The 15229-nt window shown below is 41.5% G+C and overlaps 2 protein-coding genes across 3 annotated transcripts in view; one reads left to right on the top strand and one right to left on the bottom strand.

Annotated features, from left to right (window-relative positions):
* Positions 1–14126, bottom strand: part of HSPA12A (heat shock protein family A (Hsp70) member 12A) — a 179104-nt gene extending 164978 nt beyond the window's left edge. Inside the window, exon 1 of one of the 2 annotated variants that reach the window (XM_030806509.1) lies at positions 13970–14126. In XM_030806509.1, coding sequence (XP_030662369.1) covers positions 13970–13972 — 3 coding nt within the window. In that variant the 5' untranslated portion in view covers positions 13973–14126. The remainder of the gene's footprint in view (positions 1–13969) is intronic. The other variant, XM_030806511.1, reaches the window with a different exon arrangement.
* The window catches only part of ENO4 (enolase 4), a 35203-nt gene continuing 33883 nt past the window's right edge, over positions 13910–15229 (top strand). The window contains exon 1 of the mRNA XM_003255001.4: positions 13910–14135. Within this exon, the coding sequence (XP_003255049.2) occupies positions 13971–14135 (165 nt within the window). The 5' untranslated portion in view covers positions 13910–13970. The remainder of the gene's footprint in view (positions 14136–15229) is intronic.

The raw sequence follows: 15229 nt of genomic DNA, 5'->3' as shown, positions 1-15229 counted from the left end.
TAGAACCCACAGTTATATTAGCTGTTCATTCCCTCTGCTGGGTCCTAAACAGTACAAGAGGAAAAGCATGTCTTGTTCACCTGTGGATTTCTAGAAGCCCCGCGAACACTGGTGGGTACACGGTAGATGCACAATATATGTTTACTAGTTGGAATGCAAGAATTCAGCTTCCACACATGTGCCAAAAGCAGTCAGGAGTGTGTGCTTTACAAAGGTAGCACGGATCCTAAATTTGGAGAGCTTTACTCGTCCCTGAATTAAAGATGAGTAAAATCAAGCAGGCGGTGTGTGGTGGAGAATGCCTGTGAGTAGTCACGAGAGAGGAGTGAAAGAAAACAATCTTAGTTTGGGGCAGAAAGAGAGTGAAAATGCTGGAAAATGTCCTTAATAACAGTAAATGGGGAAAGAGAAAACGGCTCATCATGATGGGGCATTTAGTGCTTTTAAGCTAAATACCTCAGCATATTAAGCAAATAGAGAAAAGCCAGCTAGAAGATGTCAGCAAATTGAACCGAACAGTGCTCAGAAAGCCCATAGGAGGTGTCTGTTTTTGACCCCTTTTCCCATCACATGCCTGGGCCCAGGCTGGTTGTTTAGTGTTGCCTCTCCTCTCCAGCTGCGGAGCTTATTGAAAAGCTCTTGCTCCCTGCCTGGTTTTGGCACATTTTCTGCAGGTGCCTCCTACTGTGGCCACAATGGGCTGCTAGGGAGGTTTAGACCTGTCAACAGCTACAGGGGAGGGGGTGGCAGTGGTGGAGGGAGCACAGTCATTGTCTTAAAGGGCCAGTGACATTGTGTGCCGCCACGGAGCCTGCAGCACTGGCACCTGCTAATGAGATGAACCCTTTCTCCCACTCTCTTTCTCTCTTTAATGATTTAACTAGATCGCTTTGGTTCCTTTCTGGAAGGGGAATTGCTCCATTGATCATATAAAGTAATTGCCTGTAAAACATTGCTCTGCAACAACTACTACTTCCCTGGCTGAAAATGTCACAGCAATTGAAAAGCTCTTAGCCCCCTTCAAGAATGAGGTTGCAGAAGAGAACAGTCTTTGCATACATCCCCAAGTATTTGTGTGCTCCTGGAGTTACAAATTTTTGGTGTGACTGGTGGATTTTTAAGACACAGAATTTCTTCCCTGCTGTATGGTATGATTTTTGTGTAAGATTGTGGTAAACTAACCGAACACACACACACACATACACACACACACACAAACTCCTTCAACCCTAAAATTACATCTATTCGTTCACAGAAAGAAATTCTTTTCTTCATCACCCATGCCATTCTTCTCTGAGAGCCCATGAATTTGGAGGGACACCCATATAGGTCCAGTGTGATTTGGGGAAGGGTCTTCGTTTCTCCTTACAGAAGTAGACACTATCTTTATCTAGGAAGTAGCAGGGCCTTGGTTTGGGAAGGAGGAATTGACGCCTTAATTGTTTAGGATTTGCTGATTTTTCAGACCTGTCACTTGGCGGCGGCAGTGACACACTGTGGGAACGGGGACCACACATTTAAGGACTTTCCATAAATAGCTTTATTAAATAGTCATTGTCACACCAATGTGAAGGAGTAATTCACCTGGGGATAAATCACTTTGTCACAGGCATGAACCTGCCGGCAAAATAAAAAACTCTTAGTGATGGTTTCATTTTCCTCCGACAGGTGAAAGCGTAAGTTTCTATCTAAATCAGAGAGAAACCTTTTTCAATTCAGTTGGTGGGAAGGGCCACTTACGACATGCCATGCTGCCTGCTACCAATCTGGGAACAAAGCTCAGGTGAATCACCTGTCATCAGGATAAGCCATGGATATGGTTCTTCTAGCTGATGAAGTAAAGGCAGTAGACATGCCTATTATTGCAGTTTTATAAAAAGGCAAAAACATCTGCCCACTTACTGACAAAGAGCACAGAGAACTGAGCTATAAAAAAGACCATTTATGGCAATAAATCTGAAAAAGCCGTAGAACTTTGTGCAGCTAAACCCTCTGGAAGGTCATGGTACAACTTCCGTAGCTGAACGTATGTGCAGCATTTTTTTTTCTTAGAATTTAGAGACTGGGGATTTTAGATTTTAAAATATTTTAATACTATCAGAATATACATGATATCCAGCTAGGGCAATAACACATACTATAGCAAAATATACTGTATATAATAAAAGGTATTTTCCTACCTATAATAAAAGGTATTTTTATCTACCTATTTAGTAAAAAGAATGCAAAAAAAAATTCTTTAAATCTAAACCCATTAAATAAACTGATTCCCGAATATGAAGAATTATGTTGACAGTCTTTTAAACAGGAATTTAAATGTGTTTCTATTTGCTCATACTGACAGGGCTTTTTAAAAAAAAAATTTGCCTGTAAAGTGACACATATAATTAGAGGTTTAATTTGATAATATAGAACTAAATAAAATATGAAACTAATAACCCCAAAAGTTCTGCCTGGCTCTGAGTCCCTTAAATAAAAACAAAGATTTATATACTGTCATGGGAAACAGAGAGTAAGTGGTAAATTACTCCACACAATTTCTAGTAGCTTTGCCTATTTGATCAGTGGTCAAGGCAGAGGAAAGTGGGTTGAATTAAGCCCCTGCATCCAAGAAGAGAAGAGCTTGGACTATCGAGGCTGGAAACAGAAACCCCATTCGTACAGAGCAACACAGCAAGCCAGGGTGTGATGGGAGGGCCCGGGAGGTGGCATTCTGCGTGAGAGGGAGGCGGGGGTTGCTGGCCTGCTGCTGGTCCTCAGGCTGAGTGTCCTCTGCATGAACTCCCAGAGTGAGAGTGTGCGTGGACAGTTTTAACACCGTTTCACCATATTTCTGGAGGGGGGAAAAACAGAACATTTGAAGTGGAGAAAAACAAGCCAAACAAACACATCATCAGTGGAATGAATGTCAAATCTGACAGCAGCCACAGGACTGGTTTCACTTCTGCATGTCCCTTTTTGGTTTATTTGTACCTGATGCAAGAGGTCTGCCTAGAATTCCAAAGTTCAGAGGCAACAAAATCATGCTTTACATCTTATTCTTCATGTGGATCTCCATAGCACATTTTAAACCATCTGACTTCACAAGGTACAATTAAGCCTTTAGTTAAGTTTGTCTTAACTTCATACAAAAGAGGGTTTGTAAAGATGCTGGGGCTTGCATTAAAAAAATAAAAGACTGTATTTTTAAAAATGTTGCCTTATTCCTCTGTCAAGGCACAGCCGGTTAAATGCACAGAGAGATGAGAATTATAACCCGGGCTAATACGTGATTGTTCTGAGCAATAACTGCTAAATTCTTCATAATTCAGGTTTGTCAACTTATTTATGTAGTGAGAGACACACACATTTCAACCTGAGCACCTTATGTACTTAGTAAATCCATGTGTTTACATTTGTCACCAATACGTATTTCATCCACTAAAAGTTAACACACAGAAGTGTAAAGATCCTTTATACTTTAATAAAAAGCTAACAGTCAGGCTAGTGGGTAACAGGGCCTGTTGAAATGTTTGTATTCAATACATAAGGTGAACATACTTTCACAGTTGGAAAATAACATCAATCTGAACTTTGTTTTATAGCTCCTGAGTTAATATAGAACCACTGGCTAAGGGAAGAAACAGATTTTACTATTTTATGCCTTTGTGGAATGCACAAGATCATTCTAAAGGAACATTTCAACCGCAGTGTTTAGGATCAAGTCAGACATTACTGAAGCTCCATGAGCACAGACTTCGCTCCCCTCCCCCACGAAGAACCCGGCTCTACTTTGCTGTTTCCTACAATTTTCTTAGAATTACGTGCTGCAAAGTTTCCTCAAAAGTTACAAAGCACTAAGTAGCCAAAGGAGTCTTCCCATACCCTTGCTTTTCTCAGTTTGACAGGGATCACAGCTCCATTCCTCCAGTAATATACATCCAAAGTTACAGCTTATTTAAAAATACCCCATTGAAAGAGACGCACTTTAGCAATCAACTAAACAAGTAGGACTGATTCCAAAGGACTTCGTAGATCCCTACCGTAAAAAAACAAAACAAAACAAAAAAAACCCTAAAATCTCACCTACACATTTTGTCAAAAATAGATGAGATAGGATGGCATGACGTGTGTAATCTTAAAGTCTCAATTTGAAAGCAAGGTGGGTCTATCATAAACATAGCAATCATATGATCATAAACATAGTAACTGCATGGTCATAAACATAGTAATCATATGGACTGATCCTGATGTGGCAGCTGAGCCTTAACCCCAGAGGGTACAGACGTGTGTGCAATGTTTGATGTACCAGCCAGGGTCTAGTTTTGTGCCAAGAAGGTTAGTGCCTTTTTTTTTTTTCTTTAGTACTGGGGCTTGAAAGAATGTGAAAGGCCCAAGGCATGCCCCTAGTGAATTGGGGTTGAACTCAAGACAGCATACATACGGACAGGAAAGCCAGTTCTTTTTAGTTAAAAACAAAACACACGGTGATTTTTTTTTGTTCTCATATAATAAATAATATTTGGAGATAAAGTCTCTTGCAAATATAAATTAAAAAGAGTTCCTGTTTTGATTTCATTTTGACTGCATATCCTGTTTTGCAGATTTATAATCATCTCTGAAAAAGACAACTAATTTTCCAACATTTGGTTTATAAGAAGTATACAAAAAATTACTAATTGAACAGATAATTTTTTTCTTGCAAATATTAATTTCTTGGTTTAGAATTTAAAATGGCTGTATTTTCAGTAAACTAATAAATGATGATACACAGGAAAACATTCAGTCTAAAGCTTATACATTGATAAATATACACTTTATTTATTTCAAATATCACTCTTTAAAAGTTATAGCCCTTTGTTCTTACCCTAAAAAAAATAGTCTTTGATTTTGTATTTGATTCTGTATTTTCAAAATCAGCACAGAAACTGTATTTTTCCTATCAGCTTAGCTAAAAAGAAAAGAAAGCATTTATGATTAAGCAACCAAAGTTCGGGTCAGATCCATGGTTGATAGGAATCTCAACAAGTGTTGGCTGAGAATAATTTTACATCATAAAGAAATTTGGCACCAGTTCCCTCAAATGGGAACTCTGCTTTTAACATGTTAGAGTCAGAAAATTCTTTAGAAGGTACAGAGATCTAAGCTTAATTCAGACGGAATTCCTGCCTTGTGAGTGTGTTTCACTGTCTTCTCCATTTTCAAGTTTCCCGAAAGTTTGTAAGACTAGAGTTCAAATATTTGGTTGTGACCTTTGGGAAGGATGACTACCTAGGATTGCTCAGTGATGTTTTAAATCAATCAGTTGTTCATTGATCAACTCCAATTTTCACAACAATCTAACAGTAGCTGTTGAACAAGTGCAGCTCCCTCAGGGCACTTTGGTAGCTCCGGTAAAGGCAGTGGAACAGAGTGAAGCCTGAGTTACTCACGCTGCTTCCCTTGGCCGTATCTCTAGGCACACACACACACAAAAATGGTGATGAGGGTAGACACCCAGATACTTCTAATCCAAACTTCACTTTTGCCTCAATTACTTATTTCAAGTGAAAGTAATTTCATACGACATTCTCCTAATACACACAACTCTTTATTCCATTCTGAGTATAACTGTGTGTTAGACACTCCCGCACTTTCCTATTCTTTCCTATCCTCCAACTGTAGCAGTTAAAATTGTAGCTCAGGCCAAAGACAAACATCATTAATAACATAATAAAAGCACTTCCATTTTAGAAATCATATTTCTGTCTTTGATCTTTACGAAACTTCTCTCCTTCAAGTATTAATGGAAACGTTTTTCTGAGAAACAGATGCTGATCATCAGTAGTTTTATTTCTGTAATCTCTACCTAAGGTGTTGAACGCACAATCTCAAAATATAATAATTATATTATTTAATTAAAAACAGGATTAATCATACATTATCCCTTGTCAGCATTCAACACAATTCAATGTATTTTTTAACATCTGGTATAGAAATTTAATCTAACATATTAGAGATTCATTCACATACATCACCTTAAATAATTTTGGAAGTACATAGGGCTTCAATTATAATAATTTATAGATGTTTGTCATATACAAAAGAGATGCAGTTAAATCAATACAGGTAAATTTGCCTAAAATGATTTTATTTGCTAAAAAAATACTGAGAATTTACTCCTCCAAAATACAGTTCTTTGAAAAACAGTTCTCATTCTTCATTTGTGACTGCTTTTTCTTTTTTTTTTAATACTCAAAGAACTGTAGTTCTAAAACTTCTTAGGACAAAATAGCTGCCAACTCTAAAAGACAAAATTATGGCAGAAAAAGAGAAAACAACACCATAATGACAAAAAAAAAAATTCTACACTTTGCCAATAATTAATGTAAAGTCAAGTCCTAAGTTGACAACTTAATTTTTTAAATTCCCCAAATAATTTTTGAAGGTTTAATATTACCATAAGATTCATAACCAGGCCTGTAGAAATCATCAGTTACAAGGCAGAGGCAGTCTTTTGATTTTGCTAATAACAAACAGATAATTCCTCTTAAGCAGATTAACTTAAAGTACATTTTCAAGGAAGTTAAAATCCCCTTCAATCAGGTTCTCAAGTTTAATTACAAAAGTCAAACAATTTATTAATACTCATTCAAGTGCAGCAACAAAACAAGCACAGAAGTCTCAGGGGCCAGGAAACAAACCCAATCGATATTTACAAGAGTCACAGAGAAAACATTTTTTTGCCATAACTTGATAAAACATCTAACTGGTCCTCTTAACTAGGATTCTTCCTCTCTCTTCTTTGCTGCCCCGTGTGGAAACTACATTTAACATTTTCTTCACTCACAATAAGTACAATCATATTGTTTATTTTGCTATTTTTATATTAATAAAAGAAGTACAAGTTAGAAAACCTGGCCTTTTAAAGGTATTTTATAGGTATTCCTTTTGCTTTATTAGCCCTGTACTTATGCTACAAAAATAGCTTTAAGCTGTGGCTACTTCTATAAAGTTAAAAAATTATCTACTTAAAAATGGCAAAAGAGTTTGCTTAAAGTTTTTTGTTTGTTTGTTTGTTTGTTTTTTTTGGTTTGTTTTTTTTTTGAGATGGAGTCTTGCTCTGTCGCCAAGGCACAATCTCAGCTCACTACAACCTCTGCCTCCCGGGTTCAAGTGATTCTCCTGCCTCAGCCTCCCAAGTAGCTGGGATTACAGGCACCCGCCACTGTGCCCAGCTAAGTTTTGTATTTTTAATAAAGTCGGGGTTTCACCATCTTGCCCAGGCTGGTTTTGAACTCCCGATCCACCTGCCTCAGCCTCCCGAAGTGTTGAGATTACAGGCATGAGACACCGCGCCCAAAGAGTTTCTTTTGCTCCATCTTTTGCTTTTCTCTTTACTATCTGAACTCACTGAATAACTGCCCTGCTTCCAGTTTCATTCTGCCCATATAGAAATTGTGAGTCTATTCCCTGAAAAATACCAATTAAACTGCCAGCAGTAGCATCTCCAACAGTATCTTTTGGTCTTCAGTGTCAAAGGTCTTTGAACAAATGACCAGAAGGCTGAATCTAAAACAGCCTTTGACAGGATGCCAGCTTTGAACACTCACATTTTGACTATGGCTCCAGCTTTCTATTTATCTGGGAAGCAAGAGAGAAACAACACAACTTCACAATTTTGCGCAAATGCTAAAGGCTAAAATAAACGTGATACATCACCAGGAGGCACAATCACCTCAAAAGCTCACTGATACTGTTTTGAAAAGGGGGCTCCCTTTTAATTCAATTCAGTCTGGATTCCTTTATTCCAAGCTAAATAAAGGTTTTCAGACAAATACTGCAAAACTGCTAAAATACTACATTTTCCTTTTCCTTCATTTTCTTGGTCATAACACCACCATTTACTATGTGTTAGCCACAGCAGAAGGAATTTGACATGGATTTTTAAATGTCATTTCCTAGCAATCCTATGAAATTACAAATATTAGTCAGTGAGGAAATGGGCTCAGAAAGGTCAAGTAATTTGTAAAAGGTCACACAAGTGGGAACTGGAAGAACCAGGGTTTGAACTCAGGAGCTTTAATTTCCTAGGCCTTGTTGGCTTCATCCATCAACAAACCATTCCTGGGGGAAGACTTTGTCATTCTCTTTCTGACCTAATCCATGGAGAAATCTTTTGGGGCAGTGGTTTGCAACCTTGGCTGCATATTAATTATCATATATTTTTAAAATGTATATGCATGGGCCCCACCCTCTGGAGATTCCAATTTAATAGGTCTGGGATAAGGCCCAATCACCAATATCATTCAATACTGTAGCAATGATTAAAATAAACAATACGTCTCTTCATGGAACTTAAATTCTAATGGTGCTTAGATTCTAGTAGAAGCCAATAGAACCTCCAGGTGATTCTACTGTGTGGCTCAGCCCAAGAACCAATGATCAAGACACCACTTACTGAGAGTTCTTTCTTCAAGACCTCCAAGTGAGCAACTCAACTGGCTCCTCCAAAGAGAATGGACAAGAGTCTAGCAACAGCTAGCGTAAGACAGTGAAACCTGAGAGAGTTCTATCTTTGAGAGGCAGTGGAGCACAATGGGAAATACATGGGCACTGGTGTCATCTAGACCTGGATTCAAATTCCATCTCCCCTATTTATTAACTGTGTGACCTTGGGCCAATCACTTACCTTTCGTGGCTGTACTGCAGATTCGATGAAATGATGTAAGTAAACCTCCAGGCATATAAAAATGCCCAATCAAAGGTAGTTGCAACTGTTGTTTCGGCTGGTTTTGTTATTACTATTATAGTGGTAATGACTACTGCCAGCAGACATCAATGAAGAAAAAAACAAATTTTAAAAGCCTCCTCCATTTATTAGCCAAATAATTCCTACTTTTATTACTCAGCATTTAATCTACAGATATTTATATTTGCAATTGGCTTGGTAATCATATTTCTTATTCATGACAACTGGGTGAGGATGGTTAATGTTATTATCCCGATTTTCTAGATGAGGAATCTTATTTCCTATGCATGATGACTGAGTGAAAATAGTTAACATTATTATTCCCATTTTCTAGATGAGGAAAAAAAGGCAACATCTTCCATCTATTGTCTCTAGTTCCTATGATTCTATGATTAAAGGCACCTGCAGTCATGTTCATTAGTTCCCTATGAAAAATGATATTCAACATAGATGTCAAGTGTAGGAAAGAATTAACAAGCACTTGATAGCAACCCCAAAATAACATCTAAATAATCACTCACGAACATCAAAGTCATGGCAAACAATTTCCATTTTAAATAAAGGTGTTGGACAGGATTAGGGGAAAAATGAGCAAATACGTCTTCTTTATTAACATTCATTTAGGAAATATCTGACATAGCTTAGAAATTCTTTTTGAAATGCAGACTGAATAAGTGTTAACTTCCTCTATGAAGTGTCTTCAGCTAGCAGATTGCAATAGACTATTTCCTGATATTTTATCTTAAATTAGAGCTATAAAGTAGGAGAGATCCAAGATGGAAAGACCCAGTTCAGGGGTTCTCTAAAAAGGCCACCAGGAAGCCCGCGGACTCTGTGAAAGGGCCCATCACTCCAAAGACACCAAATACTCCCTCAACACTGAAGGCTTGCCCATAAATGTATCCCTTTTCATATGCATGAAATTTCCATGAATAAACATATAAATGCCTCTAGAAACACTGTTAAATTTATAGTTATTATATATATAACTACTATTACATTGGGGGGAGGGGCTCAATTTTGTAATTGTTGTTAAAAGGAGACTTCATATTCGAAAAGCTTAGGAAACTCTAGCCCAGTCCAAACATCTCTTTTTACTGACATAGATGGATCTTAGGGGCAGCTGGGACTCCACCTTAGGTTTTCTCATTCCCAGACACGTGTTTCTTGTTGCACACCATACACGCCTTCCAGTGCAGTTACAGATTCATGGGACGTTAACAGTCATGACTAGATCTCTCTCTAATATCATTTCCTCTTCCTAAAGCAGGAGAGTACAGTCCTACCCTCTCTCCGTGGATATGTTCCAGGAACACTCTAAATCTCCTGAGCCTCTTCTTTCCCCTTTCTTCCCTCCCATCCTCAGCTCCCCAGTTTGGTAAGTTTAAGGTTAGCAATACACTCAACCCTTCTCAAGCTCAGAGATGCTCTGGAAGTGCCCTAAGACATTTAATCTCAATATGAAATGGAAATACAATCACCGAGGTACTAAAACAAAGAATGTGTCAAGTATGTATAAAATCTGCATATATATGAGTGTATTTATAGCTCAAACCCCATAAATATTTCCTAATATCTATGAAAAATGAGAAAGTGGAATATTCATGAATAATCATTTTATTTACCTGCATCTGTCAATACCAATCAGCTGTTAATAAACCCCTTTTCAAAATGGTTTCACATGTATGATTTCACTTTCTCCTGATGACTCACTCTGATATAAGTGCTACTGGAGTGTCACTGGAACTTAAATTCCGTGAAGAGAAGGAATTTATTTTATTCACTGTTCTTTCCCCAGTGCCTAGAACAGCATCTGGCACGTGGTGGCATTCAATATTTGTTGACTGAGTGAATGACAGAAGCTGACTGGGATGGTAGTTTCTATTGATTGATTGATTTTTTGACTTCATGTAGTTTCACTTTTCTTTGAGAAAATTAAATGAGTCTATAGGGGAATAATTGAGTTCCTAAAAATTTCTTCTTAAAGTCTTCATCCTGTTGTAACTTTAACATTCTTCCCTCAAATATTGTTAATGTAATTTTTCTTTTCTTTTTTTTTTTTTTGTTTTTTTTTTTGAGACGGAGTCTTGCTCTGTCACCCAGGCTGGAGCACAGTGGCACAATCTCAGCTCACTACAACCTCCGACTCCCAGGTTCAAGCAATTCTCCTGCCTCAGCCTCCCGAGTAGCTGGGACTACAGTCACACGCTGCCATGCCCGGCTAACTTTTGTATTTTTAGTAGAGACAGGGTTTCACCATGTTGGCCAGGATGGTCTTGATCTCCTGACCTCGTGATCCGCCCGCCTCGGCCTCCCAAAGTGTTGGGATTACAGGCATGAGCCACCGCGCCCGGCCCTGTTAATGTAACTTTTCAAGTTTATATAAGTAATTCATTCATTACAGGAAAATCAGATACTATCGATACAGGAAAAGAAGAAAATAAAAGGTCCTGGTGATCCCATCACCTTGGGACAACACAATTAACATGCTGATGTGTATCTTTTCAGACTTTTTTCTATGCAGTTCTACAAACACAAACACATACATATGAAATATTCCCAAAAGTCTCTGCCCTAGACTTTGTGATTTTGATTTTTTCCTTCTTCTCTAAACCCTTTTTCTGAGGTAGCTCCTTGCCTTCCTTTTACGTCCTAAATCTATTCCTTCCCCAATATTTAGGTCCTACTTCAAAACGATTTTCCCCCTTTGCCCTCCAAAGGATTAGTCTGTTCTTACAACTTTGAACTCTATGTGGATGTTGTCTATTGGGATCTTCAGTCCTCCCTTTTCTCTGGGATACCGATGCTACTCAAGCTCTACACATCCAACGCCCAACGCATCATATCGCCTCCATCAAAACCAGATGACGCACTGATCCTATGTCCGTTAACTATCACAGAATTCTACAAGGTATCCTCAAAAGCCATCTTTGCTTCCCCAACTCCACCACATCCAACCACTCAAAGCCTTTTACATCCCTCCTTCCTATTCTCTCTCACTCATCAATTCCCATGGTTGCCATCAGTGTTTAGGCCCTTGCACATATACTATTTTCTGCCTCTGTCTCTTGTTTTCTGTATAACAAAAACCCATCAATGCTACCCACTGCTGCAAGTTAACTTCCTAAAACCCCACTTATTTCTTGCCCTTCCTATATTCAGAAATTTGCGGTTGCCTCCTTCTCTTACAAAATGGGATTCCAGCCTCTTCATAATCTCACCTCAAACTACTTTTCCACCCTATTTCTCATTATTCCTGGAAAGAAACCCTTTGCTCCGGACAGGCTGGTGTACTCATTACTCACCCACCTCCAAAACATCTGATTGTGAGTTAAGTACTTGTTAACCGTTTATTATGTGTAAAACCCATTCAATCACTCAACAAATATTTAGTGAGCAGCTATTCCATCAGGTAATGTAATGATGCTGCAGACACAGTGGTGAACAAGACAGATCAAGTCGCTGTCCTCCTGGAACTGAGGCAAATGGGCTATAGGGGGAAACTGTTAAGACATGGTGGTCCCAGCCCAGGATACTTGCAATCTTCCATTGAAATGTCAAATGAATCAAGACATCCCTGAGGGCTGAACTTTGTGGTCCAGGCTGCAAATGGGGAAAGAGTTTAGAAGGAAGGGCTGGCTGGAGTGAGAGCTGGATTGCGGACGTGGCTTCTTTGATGTGGGACTCAACCCGGGCACTCAAGGATGAGCATAGGACAGAAGCAGGTGCCTTTCTTCCAGGGGTATATGAGGAAAGGCAAAAAGGTGGAATGGAAACAACAGCAATAGTGTCAGCTTATTTTGCATAAAGGTTCACTCAACACCTATTCAGCAGAGCACATCCTCTGCCCTTGCAGGGCCCCAGGCTCCGTGGTGGATGTGAAGGTAACACAGACTCAGATCCTACCGTCAGGGGATTTCCATCTAACAAAGGGGAGAAGGCAGGTTCATGATGGTCACACACACACAGTGAGACGTTCCATAAGAGAGCAGAGAGAACACGGAGGAAGTTTGGAAGGTGCATTTCTGGGTTTGTGTAACAGTACTTATAGCATCACATTTTTATGCATCTGCACCCATACGTGCATGTATTGAAAATAACTGTTTCAAAGTGCTTTCTCACTCACTTCCTCATTTCGTACTAAGTGACTCGGGAAACAGGCAGAGTAGGTAAGATGATGTTTTCCAGAGGGGGGAAAGTGTTGCACAGATCTTGTAACTGATCTGCTTAGGTAGGGAACATAAACAGGCGCGAGTGGAACAAGAACACCCTGTCTGTCGCCGCCCACTCCTGCAGCAGAGGAAGTATCTAGAACTGAGGACGCACACTAAGTCCTGTAATCGCATGACACCTGGCAGGTACAACGAAGCCAGGAAGGCACTTCGGATCGAAAAGGGCAGGACATAGACAGCATTCTGGAGAGGGAACGTGAGCCAAGGCCATTCCCCCATTTCCGTTTTACCTCCCCAAGTCCTACCTGAATCATCCCCCACCCTTAGGTCTGCCCAAACCACAACCATCCCTTAGGGTTCACCCCAAATATTTTCAACCCACACGGGTTTTTTTCATTCCACTGATTTCACCCCCACTAATATCCCAGAGAAAGGCAAGTGGCCGTTTCTCTCCTGGACATCATAGCAGGCCCAGCCAGCACACGGCTCGGCTCAGAGCAGGTAGTTAATAAACATGAGCCGAATGAAAGAATTCCTGAGATCGCCACAGCTCAGTAAGGATGCCCTGAGCCCCTACATCCCTCCCCCAACAGAGTGGGCCTGCCTGGCACGGGCGGCCTTAGCAACCCGGAGGAACTCACTAACAGCGGAGAGCAAGGGGGCGCGTGGGGAGAGCGGGGTGGCCCGAGACGTTGGGCCACTGGGACCCGAGCGCGCGACCCCAGCCGGAATTCGGAGCTAAGGCTGCCGCGCTCCGTCAAAACGCGCTTGATGAGGTCGTTAAAGATTTCTCCCTCTGGAAAATCGCCAGGGAAAAGTGGTGAAAAACGAAGACGGGAGGGCCCTAGTCTTGGCAGTCTAGGTGGAGCCCAACCCCCGGACCTAATGCCGCAGGGAGAAAACACAGAGCAGCGAGCGCAGATACCATTCTAGCTCCAAGGAAAGGGAACCGCTTTTGCCGCAGGAAGAACCTAGGCCTGGAAGCCTCGCGAGATCTGGGGGTCGGGATCACGTTGCGTTACCTAGCGACAGCAAGGACGCTCGTGGGACCCCAGGCTAAACCCCGCTGTAGCCTTAAATCTCCTACCATGGGGGAAGAAGGCGGCGGCCGCAGCTGTGGGACCACTAGGGAGCTGCAGAAGCTGAAGCAGCAGGCGATGGAGTACTACCGGGAGAACGACGTTCCGCGCAGGCTGGAAGAGCTGCTCAACTCCACCTTCTACCTCCAGCCTGCCGACGTCTACGGGCACCTGGTAGGGACCTGGGACAAGCGCTCTCCTCCCGCCAACCCCTCTCCCCCGGCCCCGCGCTGCGGCAACGCCTTGCGCCTGCGCCTCAGAATCTGGCATGCGCGCCGCCGGGGCCCTGGGCCTGCGTGTGCGGAGGAGACTTCTGGAGGGAAGGAGCGAGAAGGACACCCAGGGGTGAAGGGATCTCCCCAGAGAAAGTGGCGGAAAGGAGGCAGCTGGAGGAAAGAGGGCGCTAGGCGTATTTGAGCTGCAGCGACAGCCCAGGGGCTGGCAGGTTTCCTCGCTACCTAAGGGGCCTCTCCGTTTGTGGGCCGGCCCACCGCCCATGCCTGCCAATTGTCATTTTTAACACACACCTTAATGCCCTCAGCTCAGCTCACCGACCTTAAGCAGCTCCTCTTTGATCACAGGATGAACACCTCGGCGTTTGCTATATCTTGGCCTCAGCCTATTCTGGGGCCTCATCCTACTACTGGCTCCTCTGCCAGGATGCCAGTTAATGTCTGACCAGCCCCGCCCTAAACTCCAAAATTCAGACCAAAGCCTTACCCACGTAGCCCTGGACCAACCGTCCTTCTGGGTTCCTACAGCATTTCCTTCGTGTATTGTAGTCTCTTGAGGCAGCCTCCCTAGGCAGCCTGTGAGCCCCTGCTGGGCTCAGAGGCCTTTTGTTACCACCTTCCGGGTCTCTGCCCAGCCCTGAGATCTGGCACATACCGTAGCGTTAAGCAGTGAGCAGTTGAAGCAAAGACGTTTTCTCCCTTCCAGATCTATAAGTAGTAAGGAAGGCAGTGTGGTTGGGGCCCCTAGGAGTTTGCACTATGGCAAGGGAAAGCAAGGAGTCAATGTGAACACCAAGCAAAATGAGTCCTATGAAGAGACAGATGTGCTGTCAGGGTGCAAAACCACGTCGTGTTGAGGCAGTTGATATAAAGGATGTTCTGCGAATGACTTTTTCCCACTCATGGCCTATACTATCAAAGGGGAGGGGTGTGGGGTTTACTGAGCCCCTTGTGCTGCGTGCTATAACGCAATCCTTAGTACCACTGCGACTAGGTAAAAATGATGACTCCCATTTTACAAATAAAGAACCTGTG

Source organism: Nomascus leucogenys, chromosome 3 (assembly GCF_006542625.1).
Source record: "Nomascus leucogenys isolate Asia chromosome 3, Asia_NLE_v1, whole genome shotgun sequence".
Lineage (NCBI taxonomy): Eukaryota > Metazoa > Chordata > Mammalia > Primates > Hylobatidae > Nomascus > Nomascus leucogenys.
The sequence above is the reverse complement of the archived record's forward strand: the minus strand, read 5'-3'. Positions and strand labels throughout refer to the sequence as shown.